Source organism: Chaetura pelagica, unplaced genomic scaffold, assembly GCF_000747805.2.
Source record: "Chaetura pelagica isolate M959 unplaced genomic scaffold, ChaPel_1.0 scaffold76, whole genome shotgun sequence".
Lineage (NCBI taxonomy): Eukaryota > Metazoa > Chordata > Aves > Apodiformes > Apodidae > Chaetura > Chaetura pelagica.
In genome coordinates, this window is record NW_009970723.1 from 9756826 (window position 1) to 9784402 (window position 27577).

Consider the following 27577-nt stretch of genomic DNA (forward strand, 5'->3'; position numbering starts at 1 on the left):
GAGTTCAGAGGGCACAGTTTAGGATGCAATTCTGAGGCTCATTAAACTAATCCAGGCTGGGCTGCCACAGTCTGTCCTTTTCCTTCTCTGCTTTGTAGCAGTACAATGAGCCAGTGCAGATAACAGAATAGGCCAAAAAACCAAATGTTTTGGTTTTTTTTCCTCAATGAACTTTCCTCAGTGCACGCCAGTGAAGAAGACCTGATTCAGACACCTCAAAGGTTCAGCTGGCTTGATGAGACAAAGTTGCTTTCAATAAGATCAGTTCAACACTAAACCATCACTTAATTCAATATATCTTTCTGAATGGAAATAGGACCCAAAACTTATACTGGTAAAACTGCAGTTTTCTACTGAAATCTTAAGACCAAAATCATGCAAAATTCAAGCTGAATTTTCAACTGCTTCTTTTTTAAGTGTCCAAGTGAAATATGCAAGCAGAGTCACATGAAAATAACCTTCACCTTGTCTTAAGTAAATACTTATATTTATTTTAATCCAGGTTTTTTTTTCATGTAAAGCAAATACATGAAATTTAAAAAAAAACAAACCCTAAAAATAAACAAACAAAACCCCCCCACAAAAATCCCCAAGCAAACAAACAAGAAAAAGGTAATACAAGCTAATACTTCTAGCAAAAATATTAAAGAAGAATTACTGTTGAACAAAGTACTCTGCCAGATTTCATCCTGGTCTTCTTAAAGTGAAGACACTTATTTAGAAAAAAATATTGAACACAAAAGTTCCTTACTGGCTTTTCAGGGGGTACCAAAATAAATGTTCTGTTTGTATTAAGATTAAAAAAATAACTCTGTTGGTGTTAAATTTAGCATTTGCATATACCCATGTTGCAGTTGGAACGTTTAGCAGAGCTTTGATTTATGGATATTTGGATTGGTGTTTAATAAAATGTAGACTCCTTCTCTACTTTTGAAGAACTGGAAAAACATTGCACAAAGAACTTAAGCTTGTATTACTTTTTGACATCATATATTTCACATAATTCCTGAAGTATTTTTAAAACTGCAGTCAAATTCCTATAGGTCTGAGAGCTCATATACACCTTTAAACTTCAAATGAGTATCATTGTTTTGGAGCAAATCCTGGTTCCTTAGTGTAAAAAATAGATTTTACTTTTATTTTAAACAAATTATTTCAAACATTTCTGTTATTTCCCCATTTTGGCTTGATTTCATCGTTTCCATTTTGGGTGACATGTTTGGATTCATGTTATACAAAACTCTTTCTGCAGTTAGATTGATAAGAGAAGCAAGTCTGTCTAGATTAAATTATAAGACTGAAGTTTTAATTTAAAATTTAGAAGCTTTGTTCGACTGGAAGACACCATTTAACAGTCTAATATGCTTGTATGTCTGTCTTTCGTTGTATTTTTTCTGAGATTACTATTCCTATTTACAAAATTATTTGAAGTATGAATTGAAGTATTCATGCAAAATAAAATAAGATTGTTTTAGTTGAAGTATTCAGGAGAACAATGTAACAAACTTTGTTTAGCCAAAAATGGTTCTTTAGATAAGAGTAGGTCAAATAAATTTCTGAACTCTGAGTCTTTTTGATGGAGTAAATGGTGTACTTAGAGCAAAGCCAGAAAGAAAGTGCACAGTGTTTTCTTCGTAATTCCAATTTAAGCACAACAGAAGAAAAATAAAATATTCCTTTTCTGTAGCTCAGTTTATGTGGTAAGCAAGATTTTTATTTCCTTGAAAATGTTACTGTGTTTTAGCAAAAGAAATAAAACTGTCACATGCCACAGTGATGGAGAAGATGTGATTGGCACTTTGATTCCATGGTTTCACACTTTGATTCCATGGTTTCACACTTTTTCTGTAATTTATATGATGTAAAGAATGATCTCATGATTGGCTGAAGGGTTTTGATCAGAGTTAAGGAACAGCTATGCAGAAGGCTGGAAATTTTGCTTCAGTAGCGTCATTATATAATCATAATTAATATGAGAAGCTGGAAAAATCATGCAGATATAGATACTTTTGATCTAGAGCAGTTGCACTTTCAAAGATCAGGTTGCTTACAGTTATTCTATTAATGAATTATCCTGTAAAGTATCAGCAAATCAAAAATAGAGGTGATGGAAATGCTTGCAGTGAAATTTGCACATGCTTACATTTGTTATTGTAGAAAACTCTTGAGAGATTAAGAAAGTGAAAATATAATAAAAAATGCTGCCAATTGTTGTAAAACACCTCTCTTTGATTTTAAAAATGTGTTAATTGTTGGTCTAAAGTATTAGGTTGTGTGTTTGCCTTGATGGTTTTACTGCCTCTCTTTATGGAGCAAAAACTTTGAAGACCTGTCTTTACCATCTAAATACTTCTATCAAGAAAGAAAAATAAACAAGAATTACCTGGTTAGGATTGCAGTGACTTCAGGTGGGACTGCTTGCTAATGATGGAAAGCATATATATTTATTTACACTTGATTTTATTAGGTATTTCTTTGTGTATGTTCTACAAGACATGCTCTTCCACTGCCCTTTCACTAGATAGATATATGTGTCATATGCCCTGTTGAACTCAAGGGGTTAAGCTAGTAAAGTTACCTATCTCAACACATGAAAAGGAAGAATTAGCCACAGTTCCCTAGCTACTAGGGTAGCTTTCAACACCTTTTCTATGGTGTCTTGTATTGATAGGCTATATAACTGTGAAAGGACAAGAAAATGCACTGAAGTGATCTAAGAAGTAAACTGTCATCTTGACATGTTTTTTCTAGCTATTGAAAACCTTTCCATATTGCAACTCATTCTGACAGTGAAACTGTAGAATTCCTCTGATTTAAGTACCATCTGGTTATGCTCAAAGCTTTAAAGCTATTATCTCAGCATAAAATTTCAGCATCCTATACTTTTTTCTTCGCCAAACTATCAATTTTTAAGCCACAAATATTTTTCCAGTCCTTTCAGATTTTATCTAAAAGTATATTTTAACAGTATTTAAATAGTTCTTAAACAATAACAATTTATCTTGATAGATGACATGCTGTGTTTTTTCATTTTATTTTAATTAGCCATTGTGGAACCAAATTCCCTTTTGTTTTATTCCTTTGAATACTGTTTAATTATAGTTATCATGCCAAATATCTTAAAGGTTATTTTACCAATACAGTTTCATTTAACATAAGCCATGTGGAATCAATAGTCCTGTTTCCTAAAGTGAATGCTTGGAAAATCTTACATTCATATGTTAAGAGTACACATCCTTTCCTCATTAGTTGGAAAGTACAGGGATTTTGGCACAGGTTCTGTGTGGAAGCATTGTGCAGCTTTTATATGGATTTTGTTTTTAGCCTTTGATGACACTGTTTAGAATAGGAAGTATCTAATAAGTAAAGCATTTTGTCTAATGTGCTGCCAGTGTGTTTAATATATGCCTGGAGGTCTGAAACATTATCTTCTCCACTACAGTAATATGCATTTAATTCTCTGAAAGCAGAAGGTCGAACTTTTAAAAGGGACTCAAAGTACATTTTCAACTAAAATAATTTAAAACACATGGGATAGGGGACCAGAGTAATGTACAGTTGTTTTTTATGGTTTAATCATGATCATGTTAATGCACACCAGTAGCTAATTAAAGAAAACTTTTATTGTTCATTTTAAATGGGTTATGTAAAGAGTAAGAGAATTGATATAATACAGCCCAATGATAAATGTGACCATTGTGTTTGCTAACAGTGAGCTGATACTGCCCTTCTTGACATCTTTAAAGTACTGGCCTATTTATTCCATAATAAAGCAAAGAATATTTTTAGAGTTGTTATACTGGGAGTCATTCCTTCTCGTATCCTTATCCCCTTAGAGGAATACCTACATGATATCCAAGTTTATTTCTAGGCGTATTTTCAGGTTAACTGTTAAACTTGGTTGGAAGGCTTGATGCTTACTGAGTTGAAATTGATGCAAGAAGTGGTACTTCTGCACCTTTATTTTCTGCCCAGTGGTGTCATATAAAGCTGTCTTGCAAATCATTGCTCACTTGATCCAACTTCTATAATATATATGGTAAGAGCATACATAAGTCTAAGTTTCATTGTGGATCCGGGTGGCATGGAAAACTGTAATAGGATATGGTGTCTTTCACCTTTTGGGCACTGGTTCATATTCCATACGGTTTAGTACTGAGCAGAAGTTACCATCTGTCTGCTGTTCTGTGACCTGCCTGAATTGATTTGGGGTCGCAGTAAAGTTTCTGTAGTCAAATGTCCACATAACAGGAAACTCAGCAGTTGGGACCAATTAGCGCCCCTGCAGTAGTTTTCACAGAGAAACTGTGGTCTGAATGGAGATGGAGGCAGAGCTACTTTCTTACCTTCCCAGAATCATAGAATGGTTTGGGTTGAAAGGGACATTTAAAGGTCATTTAGTCTACCTCCCCAGCAGTGAGCATGGACATCTTCAACTAGATCAGGTTGCTCCAAGCCCCATCCAACCTGATCTTGGATGTTCCCCGGGATGGGGCTTCTACCACGTCTCTGGGCAGCCTGTTCAGTGTTTCACCACCCTCATTGTAAAAAAAAATTCTTCTTTATATCTAGTCTAAATCTACCCTCTTTTAGTTTAAAACCATTACCCCTTGTCCTACCATAACAGGCCCTGAACTCCTTCCTTGAGGTGCTTTGCATAGACCTGCACATTTAATAATTATAAAAAGAGGCAAAATAAAAGAACTACAGTTCAAGTCAAATGTATTTAGGTTGGAGAAGAGAGGATCTGTTCAAAAACCAAAAGTGCTGTGCTTTCTCCCTCCACTCAGTTGTACACATGCAATGCTTTTCTCCCTGGAAAATTATGATGTTGTGGATTACATTGTATTTTCAGTCCCTCTAGCTGAGCCAAGCATAACCTGAATATCAGGTAGCTGATATTCTGCTGTGTAGAGAAGAACAAAAGAATACCATGTAGTACCTGTAAGAGCATAATTCCATAGAGAACCATGCTTTCTAGAAATATTTTTCATCAGACTGAACTGATGTCTATTTAGCAATTAAAAATGGCTGAGTTTAGCACCATATGCCCTCTACTTTGTTTCAGGCAGCATTTCCATGAAATGATGTGGCAAGATTGTTTCACAGCTCCATCCCTTCTGCTTTCTACTTGCCTTCAATACATGAGTGATAAAACCATCTGTACCATTTTTGAAGTGCCATCAGTGCAGGATATGGACAAAGCACTTCATATTTTGCCAGACAGAAAGGCTAAGGTGTAAATAACCTAACTTTGCTAGGATATCAGGAAGAATTCTTGGCTTACAAGATAGTAATTCATTAAAGTAGTGTCTAGTTATTTTTACAGAGGTTGCATTAAAAGTGGTATCACTTTTACAAGTCGGTGATATAAGTCTGCATAGAAATCAGCCCCAAGGAATTTTATTGGTTATTTGAAAAATATGCATATGAGTGAATCTGAAAAGTTTGTAACCAGAGCTGGCAAGAACCTTTTCAAAGAAAATCTCAGCTAGTTAATAGTTCTGCTTCAGGATTTCCTCTGTATTACTTTTTTCTAGTATGTTCATTTATTTAAAGAAGAGTGGATGGCTCCCTTTGTTTCATAAAGCACAAGGTTCATAAAGGAACCTTTGACAAAACTGATTTTCTTTAACTCACCCACAACCCAATATCTGCAGTATATGTAGATTCTATTAATGTTGCTACATAAAGACCGAAGTTTGAAGAAATTCAGCAATTCACTGCCCTTCCTGCTTATAGTTAAGTCACAGATAAATGTTGAAAGTACTTTTAATTCATTATTGTATTTTCCAAGAGAAAGTCAATGTATTGTTTGCCCTAGTTTATATTTCCCTTTTCAAAGATTCACTAGGGTGGAGAAGATAAAAAGATACTATTGAACTAGGTCCTGGAACAAATAAAAGAAATCATTGTGTCAATGTGCAGTGGCAGCCAAAAAAACCCAACAAAATATTGGACATCACCAGGGCGGAGACTGAAAACAAGATAGAAGGCATCATTTTACTGCTGTGTAAAACCATAGTAAGCCTACTTCTTGAATACTGTGTAGAGCAGAAGTGCATAGTGGAGTAGAGAAGGGAAGTTAAAATTATTAAAGTTGCTGGAGCAGCTGCTTTTTAGGCGAGACTTAAAAGGCTGGGACTTCCCTGTCTGGAGAGGAGAAGGCTGAGTGGGCTATGGTCAAGCTTTACAAAGTAATAGAAACAGTGATAAACCTGAATGTGCATCTGAATCTCAACATTCAAATCATGCACAGGTCATTGAAGTGCCACAACACTAGTAGGAGTAGGCATTTTTTGTTTAGTCTTATGTGGGGGGAAGAAGATGGACCGTTCCCCACACCATGACTCTTAGGGGAAAATTTTTTTCTACAACATATTATTGATAAATCTCAGCTTATAATGTCCGTTTAGTCTTTTTGATATTTTGCAGTAGATTAGATCCAAATAGAATGTAATGTTAATCATGGTAAAATATTTTAGTACCAAAGAGGACTTTTTGAGCATCAGTGCTCAAAACTTGAATGCAATTCTAACTAGGCTTTTTATTTACAGTGCATTATTTCACAGAGGTACAGTTTTGTATTAAGCCATGCATTTATTGTAGATTCTTTAGAGTTTAAGGAAAGAGTTTAATGCTTTAAAAAAAAAAAAAAAAGAAAGTAATTTAAGCCTAGAAATCATTACTCTTCTTTTTTTTTTTTTTTCCTTCACGTGTTATTTTGGCCCTTAATCTGCAATGAGTCATCATTTCACTGGAACAGACACCTGCTGTGTTTTAATGAGTGATTACTGTGTCTAAGTTAACATGGCAGATATCTTTTTATAGTGGTTTTTTTGACATCGTGTTTATATAGTGATTGTTTGCTGCCACTGAAATGGAACTAGTTTGGTTATTGAATATCATAAGTTGAGATAACGTTTTCCTTTGCAGGTTTCCAAACAAGAACAGAAAAAAATGGATGTGTCTGATGGAGGAACAGTTGAGACTTCTTCCCGTCATAGTGGGGCACAGGACAGTGGAATTGGTAGCGACAGTGTCAAGATCAGAATTGTTCAGATCGAGCAGCACAGTGGTACCAGCCAACACCGCATTGCTCGTCCTTCCCGCCAGTCTTCCATCGTGAAGAATCTCAATTTCATTCCCTTTGACATTTTTGTCACGGCAAGTCGAATCTCCTTGATGACTTACTCATGCACTGCCTTACCTAAATCAAAATCACTACAAGATCAGAAAGATGGTGAGAAAATAAGCAAAAGCTCCTTGAACCTTCCAGAAGGGGCCTCAGGTGGCAGCTGTGATACCAAGAAACCCAGCCAGCCAAGTATTTCTTCTGTCACAGCAGATGATCTTTTGAGCACTAATGTTCCCCTGCCTTCTGGGAGAAAAACTGGTCTTTTGTCACTAGAAAGTCTGCATGCTTCCACAAGATCATCTGCTCGACAAGCCCTGGGTATAACTATTGTTCGGCAGCCTGGTCGCAGGGGAACTGGGGACTTAGAGCTACAGCCATTTCTCTACCTCATTGTATCACAGCCCTCTGTGCTTCTGAGCTGCCATCACAGAAAGCAAAAGGTAGAAATATCAGTGTTTGATGCTGGTCTTAAAGGAGTAGCCTCAGACTACAAGTGTACAGGTAAGAGCATTTAACATTCACTCATTATAATTGCTAAAATAATTGCATTTTCAAAGTTACGGGAGCAGTGGAAAACTGCTGAGAGACTTCTAGGACATCTTGAAAAATCAAATGGTAAATATACATATATTTAAGATTATACTCCACAGCTGAATCAAGCTAAGACTATAAAATATTTGAAATTAATGAAGACATAACCTTTTAGCAATCCATACTTCCTGTTCTTCAATATTACTTTCTTATTGCCAGATTGCAATAGGGATTGTAGCATTACCCTAACTTCCCAATATTTTGGCTGATTTCTTAAAAATATGTTTTTATGGCTGAATATGACAATATTTGCCTGTGTTAGCCTACTGATAAAATGTGGAGGTAAGAATTTTAGAACAATCTGGTGGTTTTTTGATCAAACTCTGTAAGAAAAATTATACTGATCTCCCAAATGGTGTCTAATGATGTCATGTCTTTAAGTTTACATTCAACTGAGTAATACAGTTTTGCAAGAATTTATTTTTCTTCATGAGTCGCTTTTCTTTTCTTTTAGAATACACAAGGCTTATTATAAGAAATAGCAGCATAACTGTTCTGAAGAACATATTCTTAAATTTTCTTCTCCTGTTGTGTCTATACCACTGAAGAGAGAAATCAAGTTACTTCAATTCATTTGTCTGACAGCTAGTAAGGGGTGTAAGAATTTAATGAGGTACATTGTCATAGAGTATTACCCAAAAAAGGTGTAAATGAGAATACTAGGATCTGCTGCAAACACAGTCAGAAGAGTCTGGTGTTTTAAATTGTACACTGAATGACAGTTGTATGTAAAAAATATTGCTAGATTTTTGTTGCCAGATTTCATACAGCGCACTTGTTGTGAAAAGTGGTCTGTGGGTTTTGGTATCTTTTGAAAATTGGCATTAAAGTAATGTGCTTATGCAAAAGACTAAAAATTCTGGGTTTAATAGATCTTAACTTCTTTTAAAAGGTATTAAACAGAGAGGAAGATTAGACAGCTGGAGAGAAGATATTAAAATTGGGAGATTTGTTCTGTGCCATGTTTTTTCATACTTCCATTTCCACCTTTCTCTGCTGCTGCTATCCTGTCTTGAAAGAAACACAGCTGTGTCCTTAGTTTGATTTACTCCAGATACCTATGTATATTTGTTAAGTACTATATAAAGGGTGGTCATTGTAGCAATTAATATGCAAATAATTAGCAAATCAGTTAACAAAGCAAAACTTGAAGGGAAGTGGAGTTGCTGTAAGTGAAAGATCCCAACTTCATTAGCTCAGTGTTTTGGAAAGATGTCCTTAGCCTTCTTCATTTCTCATGTCTGAGGCATTAAAGTGTGTCCTTGAACAAGCTGCCACTGCATTACCAATAAACTTGGCAAATTTCTCTCCATTCTGCTCCTACATTTGACTTCTGAAATCTTTCACCAGCTTCATATCAATGGGAGCAATTGTAGAAAACAAAAGCCATAATTAAGTCTTCTTAGAAATTGAAACTGGTTTGAGAGCATGAGAAGCATGGCAAGAAGCTAATATAATAAAGACAGTAGGAACATACAGCCTGACAGCTCCTTGGTCACCAGCAGTAGCACACTGAGACCTAAAGGGCCTTCTTGGAGGACCAAAGACTAGTCCTACATGGGTCGTTCTCTTTTCTTTGGCTTTTCTTCTCCATGTCAGGCAGAGGTAAAAGAGTATGGAGGCAGGTACCAAACATTATGTGAAGGCAGAAGTTCTGGTCTCATCCTGCTGCCTTTGTGGGCAGTAGTATCTTGCACGTGTACTGGGCAGAATCCTGTGCTTGCTACCAAAGGTGTAGGGCTCTTTTCAACAGAGTTTGAAAGGTGGGTGCCAAAGTTCTAGTGCCTGAAAATACCATCTTAACTGTATTAAAGTCAATAAAACTAATCCACACTTCAAGTCACTCACTAATTCACATGCCACATACATAGTATAAAGTTTTTATTGCCTCTTGTTCAGGAAGACTTGATGTGCTTGTAATTGCATCTTTCAAGATTAATGTTGTTATACCACTGCAGTAACATATTAGTTTTAGATATTTCTATTTTCCATTTCTAGCACACATATTTGAGAGAAAGTAGCCATTAACTGTGATATCTATCTATATATATATATATTTAATGTGTGTATATATATATATGCACTCTATAGATTGCATATAATATAATACAGTATCAAGAGCTTTCCATGGCATTTTCTGAGCTGCTCCAGTTGATTTCATCAGTCATGCCAATTTTTCTTGACATTATGACTATTTGCTGACAGTTTTTATCTGAAAAGTTAAAAGAAATACATTGTTTAGCTCTAAGTAAAAAAAAGAATACTCCAGAATTTAGTACTGCTTCTAACAGGTAGTTTGATGAGAGTCTGCTTTGTGAAGCTTTTAATCAAAAAGGGAAATTAGCCGGTAAAACTGCACCGACATGAATTTTAAAGAGAATAATAGTTGATCCTGGGCTGATGACAAAATTAAGCTTATTGCCTTATGGTTCATTGCTTTGAACATGTGTAGTAATAAAGTTTTTGAATACTGTCATGAAACCACATATATTTTATTTGGGACAAGAGTTTTGTTCTTATTTTTGGAAAATTTCAGACTAATGGAGCGTAAAATTCAGGATCTTACACATTAAGCTAATACTCTATTTTGTGAGACAGGGTATTGCACAGTGGCCAAAGCACCATATTTGTCCAAAGACCTTGTCTCCTCTGTCACTAGCTGCCTTATTTTTTGCTTACTTGAAATAAATAAGAACTCAAGAATAAAATAGGAGGAAATGGTCTGTTTAACAGTTAAGTATTGTTAGTGTATTAATTAAGAGTTAGTAGCAGCAAATTTCTATCTGTATATGAGAGTGTTCGTCTGCCTTGGAACTAAAAACCTGATGGTTATGCTTTCAATTTCCTCAGTCCTTCTCTCCAGCCAAGTCCACTGGCAACTCAGTTTGTAAGAGGAGGAGACTTACTAGGTTATTAAATTGTTAGCTCAGTTTTATTCTGGTTGTGCTAAACTGCTTCATTTGTGGTTTAAATTATTTTTGTAATTGCACAGCTTGATTGTAGTTATGCTACTGCCAGGTATAGGAACTTTAAATCAAAGTAAATAAAATAATGAAATAAATATTATCTACTTAAGACGTGCTGTTAAAAAGCTAGCTGATTCCTGACTTTACTTATAAGATTTGATATAAATGGCTTGACAGATACTATAAAACAACCTTTTTTATTCATTGCTCATCCTACATTTAACAAAAAGGCATCTGCTACCCGTTAGTTTTTGCCAACAGGGCATTGGCCATTTCCACTTAAATAAAAGTGGGTGCAGTTGTTTTTAATGTAATCTCATAAGCAACTTTTATAAATATTTTCTTAAATCTTTATTTGCTTTGTTACAGGTAATGTAATCCAGACACAAAATGTCCTCATTTCCTGAGCACTGTGCTCTGGGCATTCTTGAAAAATCTTTTTTCTATTTATTTGTTTGTTTACTTTCAAAGAGGAGGCTTGTGGTGCTTGGTCATTTTAAGGGAGAGAAATTTCTCAATAAATATCTGTTATGCATGGAATTTTTTCAACTTCCACCAACAAAGCATTTGCAAAAAGCAGACATTGTGAGGCCATCCAGAATTATTCTTGATTTTTTTATTATTATTATTATTTTTTACACCCACGCCTTTGATGGCAGGGGGTCCATGAGGAGCAGATGCAGTAGCTAAGACCACATGTAACCTCTGATCTAATGGAAAGCCCAGGCTGTTTGGAGAGCAGTGCAGCCTGGCTCTAGCAGGAAGTCTGATTCACTGTCTCTCTGTCAGCCTGTGCTTCCTACAAGGCAGAGAGAGGATTTAAGGCTCTTTTCTAGGATAGCATTGAGCAAGTTCTGCTCGAGTGTCACCTGTTCCCCTCTGAGTATATTTATCGTCCAGTACATCTGCATCTATGGACGTGGCTGGAGGGTGCAGCCCCCACCCATAAAGACAAGCTGGCCTGGGAATGTACATTCCTCAGGTTACTGTAAGTGCTCATTTTTAAACTTCCTGACACAGCACTTGTGAGTATGCTAGTAGAAATATTTTCCCACTAGTGTTCTTTAAATTCCAATGGAAACCATTTTTAAAACGAGACCAAACGTTCCACTTCAGAGTTTTGAAATGCAGAGATGATTTCAGCATTGTACTGGCTTCTAAAATTGACTGCAGACCAAAATATGATTCATCCATTGAAATAAAAGTGTGTTGCAAAGCTCAGGGTAAAGTTCCAGCTGAACAGGCCAAGCTGCTGTCCCGCATGCACGCTCGGTAGCCTGTCCCCTGCCTGGCCGCTGCTGGGGATCACTGGCACCCCCCACCCTTAAAGCCCCCCACAGGCTGTGCCTGCTCAGCTGCCCTGGTATTCAGCTACAGACTGGAACAAATCCACAGTTTGAAGAGTTCAAGTGTTCTATCCTGCCTCCCACCCTTTCCCCTCACCTCCCATTGGCATTGGAAGTTCAGAGGTTTCTGTCTGCTCTTACCGTGAGAATGAGTGGGTAGCAGGTGAAATCAAAAGCTTGAGGATTCAAATCAAATGAAGTTTGGAGTTGAGGTGTGGACCTTAACAAGACTGTAAGTGGCTTTGGATGTTTGAGTGGATTAAAAAATAGCCAGAGATATTTTTTTTCTGAAAAAGAAAACGGGAAAAAGTGGACTTGTATGAGGCCTTCAACAAGAAGGCCTCACAGCTTCTCAGGCTTACAGATTTTAAATTACAGTCTTGATTGTCAGTCTGTGATAATTATATTACCATTTTTCTTTTGCTGCCACAGACAAATTTTTCACATGGTGTAAAGGATAGAATTTCTGGCCGTCTTCACTGCTCTTCCCTTCTTAAGCCTTTCTTTTCTCTCTCTTGGCTTGCTGCAGAGTAATTCTAGCCTCTCCTTTTACTTACATATGCATCCCTTGGGTTTCCTCCAGCATTTTCTTTATACAAATAACTGCAAATTTAAGTGTTGATTTTTGGGAGAATCATAGAAAATGGAAATGGAAATGACCTATTATAATACATTATTCAGACCGGTTCCCTGCTGATGCGTAATTGTTCCCTATTGTATATTTTATAGTGTTCTGTCAAGTGTATTTTTAAACATTTTGAATGTTTCCATGATTTCCTTGAGGGAGAAGAGTCCTTCTTCTAACAGCTCTCCCCATCAGAAATTCCTCACATTTCAGCCTAAATTTTCTCGTTTCCATTTGATTCCTTCTCTGGCTATTCCTATGCCCTTGGCATAGGGATTGATTGATAGATATTTTTTATGCCTTTCCTGATCCTTAATCCTATGAAAAAGCATATGCTGTTTTTTACATTGGAATATATCTTAATAAAAACACACATATTCCAGTCTTTTGACCTTTAATATAAATGAGTTTGTCCTGCCCAGTTACATTTTATAGCTCCTATTTGGAGTTCCCTTCAGGGTTTCTGAGATATACACCAGTTTTGAAACCTCAGGATTTTAACTTTCTTCTCTTTATGTAAAAACTTATTTATTGATCCTTATCTGGCACATTCAGATGTACAGTCAAGTCTGTAACCCAGGTTCCAAATTAACCATATGCTGTGGGTTTCAAAGCACTCAAACGAGTTTATTGAATGCCTCCTTGGGATTACTGTCTCTGATGCAATATTGTGTTGATGCAACTATCCTGATTCCAGAATTAGCTCAGTTTCCGATTAACAGTTTCACATGAAAAAAAAAAAAAAGGTAGCTTGAAATCAGTAAGTGCTGGATTAAAAGTAATACGTTTTGTTAGATGCAGGCTAATTTTGTGCATTGAGGTTTCTTTGTGTTGTGGTCATAATTTGTAAGTTCTGGAGTCCCTCTCATTTTTCATGTATCCCAGCTCTGCAGTGCCCCAGGTAATAAAGAGGTGACAGTGCTGCACTCCTTGGAAGAAGCATGACTGAGCAAAATAATCTCCTGAGACCCCCATGTTTCCTTTATTATTTTTTTTTATTCTGTGCTTATGTGCTGAAATTTCTAGTGCCCTAAGGGCAGTGTTTGTATAGCTAATATATTGTGTCACGCAAGGAATTTCTGCTGTGTAAATTTCATGAGGTATTTTCATGTTTAAGCAGCTTCAACTTTGAAATAATTATTAGGTATTTAATAACATAAGCACATTTTAGGATAATAGGAATACCTGTAAATGTATTCTTCAGAAGAAATGTTTCACTAAGTTTACTGGATTTTCTGAGAAGCCAGTCTATTTTCTAGGTTGCTGTATACAGTATGTGATTGTATCTTACAGAAATGAGACAAAATAATGGCATATTGCAACATTTTGCCTCATATCAGTACACTTCAATGTTCATACTAATACTTCTGAAGGACAGATAGCTTTGAGATCAGTTTAATTTTTTCAGTGATGTTCATTGCACAATGTTCTTTTACACTGCTTTCCACCCTGTTTTTTGAAGTACATTAGTATGTTGCTTATTTACTAGCACAAAGAAAGATATTATAGTATAGATCCAAGTCAGAGACAACATCTTTTTTCAGAACAACTATGAAACTGTATTTTGGAAAATGTGTAGTTTGATGATAAAGATTTTTTTATTGTTTTCAGTATGCTAGGTGAACTCCAGACACAGGCAGCAAGATATTTCCTAAAGTAGTTGCTATAGAAAAGTGAGTTACTATAGAAAAATTAGTAACTATAGAAAAGCCATGCCATTCTGGTTTATGTAATTAAAGGAAAGGGCTAAGAACCAAAAAAATTTAGAAATTCACATGGGAAATACACAAATCTGTTGTATGCAGTGACAGCTCTTAAATAACTGTTGAGAGCTGACTTTATAAATGTATGGCAGGGATAAAGGGAGGGAAAGCCTGTAATGTATATGCCATGCAGTACAAATACTGCTGTAAAGTCATTGCCTGAAAATTGATCAAATAAAAACAGAAGAATGTGCTAACTTTTGATCTTTTCCATATAGATCTAAAGTCATGATCAATTGGTTTCAGTAGGTTCTTTGAAATCACATAAGGGTTCATATGTGCCAAGTTTTATATAAATCACATGATAAGGTCAAGAAATACAAATTCCAAAGCTGGCTTTATATACCCAGTCCACATATGACTGTGATACCACGGTACCATATGTTGACTGTAATAGTGGGTATGTAAGTACTGTTCTTGAAAGAAGTCCTTTCAGTAAAACTCAAAGCAATTATAACAGTTTTTAATTGACTAAACATGGGGAGAATAACATAAAGAAAATCCTAAACCATTAAGAATGAGGCAGATACTCAGTAATTAACATAGCAGTCTTAATGATAAATTGATTAATTATCTAGAACTTAAGACCTGTAGAGCCAGAATTGAGGATTTTTATAATGAAGGTCGTGAGTTGCTAAATATAAAAAACCTTTTTATGGTACTTTTTTTGCCATTTGTGAAATGCAGAAAATAAAGACAAGAATAGGAGAAACTTGGAGGAAATTAATTTTAATATGCTATTGTAATAATATAAACTGATTGAAGTAATACAATTCAAGGAGGTATGCAAGAACAGCTACTGATTAGCTATTGAGTGAAGCTCCAAAGAGAATGATATAACCATGTTGTCATTATGCTCTACTCCTGAGATCTGGTAATATTGTGGTCTTTTAGCCTTTTGTCATTTATCTTTCCCTTATTGTTTTCACTACTTGGCAATTAAAATACAATATAAAAGCAGCATGTTTGAGACAGATTCTCTTAAGGTTGCCTTAAATGGCATAATAATTAAAGCTAAAACTGTGTGCTATTTAAAGTCATCTTGTGGTAACCGATGTCTTTTCACCTATATTTTACTTGCTATTTTTGCAAGTTTTTTAAATTTTGTGTAATTACAGTTTTGCTCTCTTGCTTGTGTATACATGTATTTGTATACACTTGCATCTGTCTGTAGGCACAAATGCTATGTATAACAGTAATATTAGGAATATTTACTGTGTTACTTTTTAAACTTTTACATTTCATTTAATCAATTTTGTATGTAGCCTTTTGCTATATATATGTTCATTAATGACTATGATCATTATCACCTGTAGATCCTGGGAAGACTCTACCAGAAGCTCTAGATTATTGCAAGATTTGGTTGCAGACAGTAGCTGGAGAGGTAGATGCTAAAAGTGGTATTCCACCTCCTCTTGTCACCGTGCAAATTAAAGACTTCCTTAATGGACCAGGTAAGCTTTGCACTTTAATCTCTGTTTTCTAACATAATCTATTTGTACATAGGTACACATAGACACAAACATTAGATCATCAGAAAAATGTTGTATTCCTTCCTAATTAATGCAAAATTTTCCTCCATCAATTACCCTGAACTGAAATAAAAGTTGAGGAATGGTTGGTCCAGGACCAGTCATAGACTTAAGGTGTAGTTATTTATTATCTTCCTAAGGTAAGTTTAGATATTTTACTCCTCAGGAAGGCTAAGACTGGCCAATTTCCAATGGAGTGAAACCTACCTGCTTCTAGCCCTAGAATAAGGAAAATTTTATTACAGTTATGTTTATGAAAGATGACTTTTTAAATGTTTCTAAAGATTTCTGTGACCTGCCTTCTCCTGGACTCTTTGGAATCTGGATACCTGACATTGCAAATTCTTACTATCTAAAGTGTGGACACTGTAAAATAATAAATAGTGATACTGTGTTTCTTAAATTATTGCAGAATGTAAGTGGTGTAGTATGAAGGTTTATTAGCATTTACTTAAAATAATGTGACTTGAAGTTTCACTCCTAGCGTGTCAGAAGCTCCTGCAAATTGAAGTATGTCATCCATTCTCTCTTTAGTGAATTATGTATATAAAATTAATGAGTGCATAGAATATAGTTGAGGTTATATTAAAAGTTAGAAATACATTTACAGGTACCTGTGCTGTCACAATTAATTAATTAATATTTTATAGTTTGTTGAATTGTGTAACTTTTTTTCTCCAAATATCCTTACTTCACTCAGTGGAGGGAATGATCTGTTATCAGTCATTTAGTGAGTAACTTTTCAGTACTGTGTTTTCCTATTAATTCAGTTACCTATTCATCCAGTCTTACAGCACACTATCTAAACCTTCTTCTGCAGCAGAATTACTTATATCTTCTGTGTTGCTTACTGCTTTAGGATCCAAGCACTACAGAAATACTAATTTGCCTGCACAACCCTCCCATGGATGGTGGAGCAGTATGGCCATGCCATTTCAAGGAAGGCAACTGGCACAGCAAAATCAAAGGTTTCCTCATAATATTAAGGTTACCAATTTAAAACACACAGTTCGGTTTTCCAAGGTACTTTATAGAAATGTATATGTTGGAAACAAAGTTCATGTTATCTTCGGGTGAAGCAGTAATCACTTCTGTGTATTGGACCCCAGGATATCAAATGGAACAAACAGAAAATGAGACATACATATTTACCCACTGATGAGAAATACTGTGGTTAAGAAACTTGAAAATCCATTTTTGCAGGCAGGCAGGCATGAGTCTTGATAAAGAATAAAGTATGTGAACAGCCTCATCATTGCCCCTTTTTTGGTTTTCTGTGCTGCCTTAAAAGCATTATTTAAAGAGAAGATTTTAAAACCATCTGACAATGTAGAACTTTAGTTATATTGATCCCTGTTTCACTTCATTAATAGGTCTTTGAACCTTCACACCTACAGTAGGTTTAACTGCCATATGAACTAAAGGATTAATTGATAATAAGAGTAGATTTTCATTCTAATCATGGCCAGCACAAGAGGGGTAGAGACACTTACTATCAGTGGCCATTTTAGGTAGCTGATGAAAGCAGAGGAATATCAAGAGTCAGGATTTTTGAGTTCCACTGGAAAGCCAAAAATAAAATGTATTGTCTCTTACAGCTGCAGTTTTTTTGGTCACTGATCCAAGATAGGTTTTCTTATTCTTTTGGTTTTTCTTTGTGTCCTCTCTCCCTACATCTGGCAGACTCCCATCTCATTTGTGCATTCCCCTTTTCTCAAGGTTCTCACTGTGGTTTCCTGGCACAGCCTTAAATTTAATTTACTACACACCTGAAGGTGTTTCCCTGACACTCTCCTGTCATTAGGACAGACTTCTAACTAAACTAGCAAACAAGGAAGTTGCTATATATGTTCAAGCAGTCTAAGTGTCTACCCCATTCTCAAAAATTCAGTCAGATCCCCATTGGTGTTACATCTCTTCCCTCCATGGTATTTCGCTAAATAGGAAACTGAAAAAAAAACAAATAAATGCATCATAAACTTCAGTCTATTTATTCTCTCAAAGCATATAAAACGTCAGAGATTTCCTCTTAGCCAAAAAGTGCTTTTTAAATCATCTTTTTGCTGCTAATTGGACCTATCATTACACATGACTCAACAGTAATTACTGTGAATTTTAATGAAGTTTTTTGCCAGTGTAATATAACAAAACAGCTCTGCATTCCTTTGCAGATTTTTCTGACCTCAGCTGTTGCCATTATGAGATCCTCTTCAAATAAACTAACCTTTACCAAGAAGCCTTCCTTAGGGGCTGGAGGTTTCATTGCATGAGTAATGGAAGGCGCTTTCTGCCTGTGATTGCATCAGAACAGCACATGCAAAGAGTTATGAAAGCTTGACAGCTCCTCAGCAGGCTACTGGAAAATAAGTTACTAACTCTCCTAGGGGGAAAGTCCTCCAACCACAACTTCTTACAGGGTGAGGTAGCTTGGCCGTCAGCAGGCCTGGAGGAAGTGTCTACATCACCAGATTCTAACTAAGCTGGAGTGTGTTTATTGAGGACAAGAACCCCAGCAAAACTCCTGAGAGCTCTTGTAAGGTCACCAGACAAACTATATTTGTGATGGGAGACACCGCAGTTAATAAATTGAATAAATAAATGCACTGCTGGAGTAGGCTTATGCTGTAGGCCTCAAAGGCCTACCCTTTTTTGGTGAACTCTTTTTGGCAAGTAATGCTGCTACTGACTGGCATCTTTTCTGAGGGCCTACTGAGCATTTTCATATTAGTTTATGTGTATGCATTTTTAACTGAAGTAAGTAAATTACTAAAATGCATAGGATGCAGTAGTAGGCACTATCTTTTGGGTACAGCTGATCTGCTATCCTGAAAAGTCATCACATTTTTAAAAGCTGTGCCTTTGCAGAAAAAATCTGGATGTAGCAGTTCTGATAACTATATGATTCTCTGCCTAGATTTTAAGTGCTCAGAGGTCAGTAGTTTAATTGTAATGGCATTTTTTTGCAAAACAGGTTGTTGGTGTGCTGAGGTTAAATTTCAAATACAAAAATCAAACATATCTGTGCCTTAAGATGCAAGCTACTATAATAGCAGTTAAAAAACAAAGTCTGCAAGTGGTTCCCAATGTTTGCCGTGTTAGATAAAACCAATACTCCTTGTAAATAGTTTGTCAGCTGAAGTAGGTAAGTAGATGGTGTTCCATAGAAAAATTGTATGGTTTCACCACACAGGAAATCAGGTTGTCAGTCCACATTAGCTCGGAGATCAAAAAACTACAGCAAGTAGCTAAACTTGGAAACCACTAATTAAATGAGAATAACAGGATACATTAATGCACTTCTTGCCACATGAGTTGATTATTTTGTACATTTTTGGCAACTAAAGAAAAATGATATTTCTTCCAGATTTAAGGTAATAGGATCCTAGAAGAAATAAGCATTCATCATCAGGCCTGTGGGAACAGACCTCAACTTTAACCCCACAATGTATTAAAGGACTATTCTTTCTTTTTCAACAGTAACTAATTATTTAAAATTTTTTAAATTCCATCTACATCAGTTTACATGACCCTCTTTCTTTTATATTCAGTCTCTTACTGGATTGTACATCTAATTCTTGCCTAATACATGTAAGTGAACTATTTATTGCTTCAGCATTAGATATTATTCATTAGGTGAGGAACAAATATGACCATCTTGTTTTAAGAGATTTTGAAAATCTATTATGTTTACATTCTAGTCTGTCCTTTGGAATATTTTTTTTAGTCAACTAGGCTTTCTTAGCTATAAAAGCTGTTCTTTTGATGTCTTCTTTCAGCAAATGATACAAAACATGTTTATCAGGTGCAGCTTCATACAAATTGCCTTAAAATAGTTGTGCATGGATAGTATAGATGTTTTATTCCAAAGTCCTCTTCCCCCAGCAGTTTCTTGAGAGATGTTAGATAAGGTGTGAATTAACTGCTGTCTTTCCTACTTCACCTTTTGAAAGAGTATCTATAGAACTAGGAACTATCCAGACAAACTAAGAAATACTGCTTCCCACTGAAAGATAAAATAAGAACTGGGGAAGTTGAGGAGGGCTATTCTTTCCTGCCGGTCCCTCCCCAACATGGTTGAACACCATAGGAGGCACAGCAATGGATCCAGGTTTATGCCTTAAAAGCAACAAACAAAACTGCACCATGGTACTCTCTCTGCTTTCCACCCCCACCCCCCTAGTTTGCAAAGGCAACAATTGTATCCATTAGCAAGGTCAGTCGTTTGGAGAAACCTGGAAAATAGCAGCTACCAGAAACCCACTAGAATAATATCTCCAGCAGGTGATAGATTAGTTGGAACAAATTGGAACCATTGCACTTCAGCAATCCTGGTTTCTTTCAAGCTGTTTTAAAAATGTCGTCATTTTAATACACAATATCAGCCCTGCGGAACAGTCCACAGCAGGTTAATTTGAATCATATGATGTATCACTGCCCTCAGCTGACATGAGCTCCGTTCCATGTGTGAAGCCATAATAAATCCATTCCCAACCGAGGCAAATTCCCTGTGAGAAGGTGAACTAATCCAGGCCTCACACTGGCATGTTAGCCCTCCGTAATTGAAAGCAGGGCCACCTGTTCCCTGCACAGTTAGCCTATAGAGAGAAAATTAGCATTAGATCAGATACTTAATATATTGAAAAATCATTCATACTACTTGCAAGTTCAGCTGTGGGCTGCTTAGCATGACATCATATATAAATCTAGGAATGTGCCCACTTGATCCCAGTTTAACAGTTTTGTTAACCATGGTGTTTGTTAACTTTGAAATGAGAATTTTTTGATTTAATGAGAGCTGACACGTGAGAAGGGGAACTAGCCAGGGTGCAGACTTTTCTAATTAACTCTGGGTCATTTGCAAAACTTCTGAGCTTTTTAGTAGGGTTTTTTTTTCCTTTGCTCTTTTACAAACAAGTTTTTAAAGCATTGACACTGTAGCCATGAAATGATATTTATTTGATTAAGAGGGAAAAGAGAAATATTCCAAACAGGTGTACCAGCCTGTAGGTATTGCTTTGGTTTGGACACATCTATTTTCTGTAATATCAGTGTAATAATGCATAAAATTATCAAAGTACCTTTCTAAAAACAGTATCGACAACACTTAAATTTAGTTTTTTAAATGCCTAAGATCCTAAAAATGAAAACTACACGCTGAAGCCACATGGATAAGTTGGAAGATATTTACTTGGTGTCTTTTTCAGTGTATTGGCATTATCTTAAAACTTATTTAAACATTTGGTCAATTTTCTGAAACCCTCTTTGTGTTTCTTAATGCAGATCTGTTGTTCAGCAGCTAAGCAGGTAATAGAGAGTTAGTATTTATGGGTACTTTGCCGAAAACGTGCTCTGTGACCTGGAACAATTTATTTCTTCTCAGTGTATTGTGCTTCAGCTTCCCTGACTCTCTGTTGAGTGAGTTAGTGTTTCCCTTAGCCAGTGTTTGCTTGCCAATGCCCCCATGATAGTTTCAGGGCTTGCTACCCAACCCTTGACACTCTTTTGTAGTATATTGGGTAGCTGTACAGTTGCTGAATTTCAGTCAACATCCTTTATTAATGGTTGCTTAGACTTACATGGGGAAGAAGAACCGTTGCCCACAATGGTGTCTTTGGTCTTCTCGACCTTCAATTAATTTTGGTTCAGTTGTGACATTTTTTTTAAAAATCAATCAGCCTTGTCTAAGATCTCAAACCCAGGCACTGGCTAGCTAGAGCTTTTAATGTCTTGATGTCACCTTCATGTAATGTCAATAACAAACTATGTCATGGAGGTGGAGTTGTTACCGCTGTGGAACACCCCGCATGGCTGGAGCTGATTAAGCTCCCTAAAGAATGTAGTTTGCCATATTGGCCTTAAAGAGCTGCGTGTGTGGGGCTGCACCACATGGAGACCAGTAGGTAGAAATGCTGAGCAGTGACTACCAGCCTCTTCCAGACTAATTGGCATCTGTCTCACAGAAGCAGAATACAAGATGGACTGCAGATGGCCTCTGAAGCCTTGTCTCAAGTTTCTTCCTTCTTCTCCCTTGATCCAAATTGGGAATGATGAATTAGAGGATAAAAACAATTCATTTGGATTCTTCTTGCTTTTCAATTTATTTTAATTTGTCTCTCTTTTGATGCCTGACCAGGGACAATTGAGAACAGTACAGTTAGTCTTTTCTTTACATGTCTCTCTCTTTCCTATTTTTATAAATTTAATTTTTGCAATTCAGCTATTTTCCTGTTGCTGAAGGGCCACCCTGACTCCAAATCAGATTCAGGGCTCAAGATTACCTTTACCTTCCTCAGATTTCCTCTGGTTTAAACTCCCTACATCGGAATGGGTGGGTCCCAGAGAAAGAATATTACTGGCAGAAAAATGTTGCATGCCTGTTTTCTGCTTCTCTCCTGTTTAGGCCTACAAAATGCAATCCTCCTAAAAATTCAGGGCAAATAGTAGTTTCTCCTATAGCAGTACTATTTATTAAGATGTTTAATATTTTACAGCCTTCTTGGGGCAGGGGAGAGCAGGCCAACTGGAGGGAGAAAGACCTGGCCTTTTCTATATGAGCTATGAGAAATAAAAGATCCACTGCAGTATGAGAAGTGAACAAATTCTTGGAAAATGCCATATTTTTTTCTCTCTCAGATCAACAGTTCTCATACTCTGTGAAAAAATCCCAGTCTTATAAATAAAGCTTATAAATAATTTTCATGGAGTTTACTTTCTGATTTTTCAGATTAAGAGTATATTTTGGTGGTTTATTAGTCATAGAAATAGTAACCTGGTGTACATTAGGTTATGGCACACATTAGAATAAGCTCACAGACTTCAGTAAGAGCTGGGATTGACCTAAAGGAACTTGGTAGGAGTCCTGTTATTTCTGTGTTGCTTTTTCATCCTTAGCCCACCAAATAAAAAATCCTTTTGAGTATTATCATTATCCCAGGTTCACAGAATAAAATTATATCTTCACAGTACAAATCTGAATGTTATGGAGAACAAGGGTAAAATGCTCATAACCCTGAGTTTTTTTATCTGAAGCTCTAAGTAATAAAATGACAAAGACAGAAATTGTTTCAGACAGACATTTCAGAGTGCAGCTTATAGGTTTTCTTTTATAGATGTTATGATTTTGTTCAAACAGGCCATATTGAATCCATTGGGTTTTTTGTAATAGATTTCAAAATACATAATAAATGTAAGTAATATGATGACTAATGGGTCAAGTGAAGTTGGAACTTTTTAAATGAGAAAATAGCTGGAAACAGTTTTCAGGAAACTATTCCAGTTGATTTTTGGTCCCCCACAAGGTGTACATTAACATAAACTCCATAGAATTGCCTCTGGGACCTAATTCCCTCTCTGATTTCATTATTGCAATGTGATTCTTTTCCTTTCTCTGTTAAGTCATCTCCTGGTGTGGTGGGAGCATAAAATAAGTGTAATTTATTTATATTTATCTAATCTCCTTTTAACTCAATAGTTATTTCATCATTCTGTTTCCTAGTAGCTGTTCAGAAAGTTGTGAAGGGTAATTAGAAACTAATAATTGACAGACATGGATTTATTGTGTAATCTAAAGAGATGTAGTGCAGAAATAGAGAAAGAACAATTCAAATCCTACACTCAAATGCTACACTGTAATAAAAAGATACTGCTTTGTTACATCCAGTTAGTCTGATTTTAAGATAACCAGTAATAAATCAGTTGAATGCAATATATTTACGAGCACAGTAATTTCTTTATTCTTCATTTGCTGAAAATACACAACACCTGGCAAAATAATTTACTGCTATTATTATTTCTTAAATCTGAAGAAAGCATTGGGGTATAATTGTGATAGCAAGTCAGTAGTAGACAAAGGAGAGACTGATGTAATTGAGGATTTGTAGGTGGCTTTGAGCTACTTTTTGTCCTGTCCTGATTTTGATGTAATTTTGGGCAATTGAAAGAGTTGTTTGAATTATAAGAACCTGACTTTCTGCTGGTACAGAACTTGTACAGTGTGGTGTGGTGTGCTTTCCAAGGTGTTTAAAACCATGTAAAAAGACTACTATGCTTGGATTTTGCATCCTGGAAATTTTATTCTGGCTGCATCTAGGTGACCTCTTTTTAGCCTATTTTGAGTGACTGGAGAAGCTTCTGAGCATCTGTCTTCATCAGGTGCTACAAATTGCTCTTCATCTTTCATCAGTTTTCTGTCCATCACTTATATATGATTTTCTTGGGAGGAATGTTAAATTTTCTTTTACAGTGTTAAGTGTAAAGTGTAAAACAGCACAAGGACTGAAAACATGTTGACTACTCAATTAGGTTTTTATGTTTCAAATGTTTTATTTAAAATGCCTAAGAGTCTCCTTACATAATCTTTCCCCAGTTGTAAAAATAACCTATTTCATTATGAGATAATAAAAATATTGCAATGAAGGTTCCAGAGCTACATTTTCTGCAATTATTATTCTAGCTGCTACCACCTTCAGTCCAGGCTGATTCACTGGATAATAATAATTTAATACAAACCTTTGTCAAGTTATCAGTCATGACAACGTATTTCTGTGTGACATGTGCAGTTTCCAAACAGAAAACAGGGCAGTCTTTTGCATTTCTCTGGTGTCCTAGTGTTCTTTTTTTTTTTTATTGCTCTCTTGGATGAGCACAGTGCTTGTGAAAACAAGTGACTAATAGCAGTGATAAAACACTGCTTTGCCTTTGACAAAGCAGGCAGATGTGAAAGCTGTCACACCAAGCAGGAAAGGTGCTTTCCTTATTTGTTAACTTGCGAACGTAATTGTGTAGCAAACCCAAGAACATTTTTTTCTGTTTTACTCCTTTATTACTACATCACTCATGGAGAAAATTAAGTCCAAAAGGAACTTGTTTTGAAGTTGCCTGAGCAATGCAGAAACACAAATCCTAGTATGAATTTGATTTCAAACTTTGGTAATTTAAAAAATGCTGCTCATTTTTGTTCGTTTGTTTTTTAAACATTTCATTAGAATAACATTCCTTTCAATTTGACTATCATAGGCAAATTAATACAGTAATGTCACATAGCTCTCTACTTTCTTCATTTGTCTCCTTTCTCCATTCAAGAGGAGAGAACCAATGATGTGTTCAAAAAGGCTAGGTGAGTCTTGACATGTTCTTTAGTGCTAAGAAGAGTGGAGAGATTTTCAAACATGTTACAGCATTTTTCTTCACTTGGTCTTAGTTGAAAATACTGGTACATAAGTATTTGGAAAAATCTTACAAATTTTCACGTGCAATTTTGGATGTCTAAAAATTTTGTTGTCTTCTGATGTCCAGCTTCCTGTCTTTAACACTTCCCTTTCTACTAGGTCCACATGTTAGCTATTGTTTTGCAAGTTTCTAATTCAGTGTGGGAGACTTCAAAAAAGATAAGATATTTTTATAAAACTATCATTTAAAATTGTAAGGTACCATTAAAATAGCTTTTCAGTCTTGAATTTCAGTTAGCTGTTAGCTTGTGGAGTGCTGCAGTCTTTTTTCTAAGACTGTTTCAGGTTTTTAAGTTCAGGTATAACAAATCTTACATTATCTTTGTATAAGAAGTGCTGTTTTGTAATTTAGAGACCTATCTATTCAGATACCAAATCATCTAACTGAAATTTAGAATCCCCAGATATTTTTGAGGTTCAGAAAAGTGCCCAGTGATTTGACTGGACCTCTCTGAAGTCAGTGTAAGCCCCTGCTTAAGAGCAGCTCATTGCTGTTGTAAAAACTTGTGATTTCACTGAAGAGTGGGAGAGAGAAGGTGGTCAGTTTGTATCAGTACAAAGAGTAGAAAGTGATCCTTTACTAGGTCTTAATTTTGGTGAAATATTCATTAATCTGTGTAAAACATTCAACAAACAGTGTTTCCTATATGTATTTGTAATGAAAATTTAAACTAAGTACTGCTGTTTTCTCTGAACGTTTAACAGGATTTTAGTAATTTTTGGTTCTTGGGAGTTGGTCAGTAGGAATCAAACAGCAAAGTGAAAAACAAACTTGTCCCTCTGCCCAGTGTAGCTGTCTCATTACTGCATGAAAGCTGAATTTTAGATGAAAATGTTTTAAGACTAAATGAAAGCTGGATTTCTGTAATGAAGTGTAATGTGCTGATAAAAAGGCAGATAGCAGCACAGAAATAACTTTCAAAAATCGTAAAATCCTGGTTCCCATCTGTGAAATAATATTGGTAATTACAACATTTCAGCTACTAAAATATCACTATTGTCAATGTTGTTCATATTAGTTGTGATTTCTAAAAATTCCATGAGACTTTTAACAGTCTGGGAAGTACCAAAATGCTTTACAAAGGAGTCAAAGAACATCTTAAAAATGCTAGGTTATTCCAGCCTCCCTGAAAAACAAAGAAATGTAAACAAAGACATGTAAATGGATTTTTTGTTTGCTTTTTGTTTCACATTTCATCTTGAAAAAGCATTAAAGAATGCTGCATATTAGCTGTGTAGGAAACAACAGAATATACATGTTATTCACTCATTTAAATGTGTTGAAAATGTTTGCTGTTGGCTTTGGAGTTAAGTCAAATAGTTCTACTGGATGTAAAACTCAAGAGAATGTGAAGTATATTTTCATTCTGACACAAAGGACTAATGTTTTTACCCTCCTACACACTCAAATAAAGTGTGTGTCTTTCAGATGGTTGTGTTGATCCCTGGGAGGAAACAAGGAAAAGAAGTTCAGCTTTGTGACATGTTTCTTCCTTTAAAACTATATAGTGAAGATTTCTTATAGTACTTTTCATGACATTGCAATTCAGATTTATTCCTAAAAATATTGCTTCATTATGTTTTACCATTGATTCATTATTTCTGATGAAAAAATGCTAGAAGTGAAATTATCTCCATGAGAGGCCTAATTTACTTTTCTTGAATAATTACACTATATCTTCTTACATTTCTTTCTCCAATTCTCTCCTACAGCTGACATAAATGTGGATATATCAAAGCCCTTAAAAGCAAATCTCAGTTTTGCCAGACTTGATCAAATAAACCAGTTTTTGAAGAAAATCATAACCACAAATGATAATGAGCCCAGGAAGGAGGCTGCCCCATCAGCTGGTGTTCTTCCAGATGAGGATGTCACTTTGATAACCAAACTCCCCAGCACAAAGGATTTGCTACCTGCAGCCCACACCAGTGCTGCACAAAAGGCCTCAGTGCAAGAAAACTTGTGGCGAGCCCTTTCCTGCTTCCAGAAAATTTCCATTCACACTGTTCAGATGGTTGCTTCCATGGAAACCATCCCACATCCCAGTAAACCTTGTTTGTTGGTCTCTTTATCAAACCTCAGTGGGAGTCTGAATATTAAAAGTGGACATAAAACTGCAGGTAAGAGTTTTTGAATGCTGGAATTGCTACTAATTTATTCAAGTGGTGGTCTAGTAACCATTTTAACATGCAGGACATTGAGGGCAGTTCCTCTAGCTAACATAATAAATCTACAACAGAAAATAGCAAATTCCTGATAGACTCTATTACCTGAGTTTTCCTTTCAGTGAGGCAGCACCCAAGAGTGCTTAATTTTGTAGTTAATATCCCCTAGCTTGTAATTACTAATTTATTGACAGAATTCTGGCTGGAGTAGTGGTTACAAGAA

At 35.8% G+C, this 27577-nt stretch overlaps 1 protein-coding gene across 2 annotated transcripts in view; it reads left to right on the forward strand.

The window, feature by feature from the left end:
• VPS13B (vacuolar protein sorting 13 homolog B (yeast)) overlaps positions 1–27577 on the forward strand; it is a 429191-nt gene that overhangs the window by 308123 nt on the left and 93491 nt on the right. For both annotated transcript variants that reach the window (XM_010006448.1, XM_010006447.1), the window contains exons 33-35: positions 6937–7639; positions 15746–15883; positions 26902–27309. In XM_010006448.1, coding sequence (XP_010004750.1) covers positions 6937–7639; positions 15746–15883; positions 26902–27309 — 1249 coding nt within the window. The remainder of the gene's footprint in view (positions 1–6936; positions 7640–15745; positions 15884–26901; positions 27310–27577) is intronic.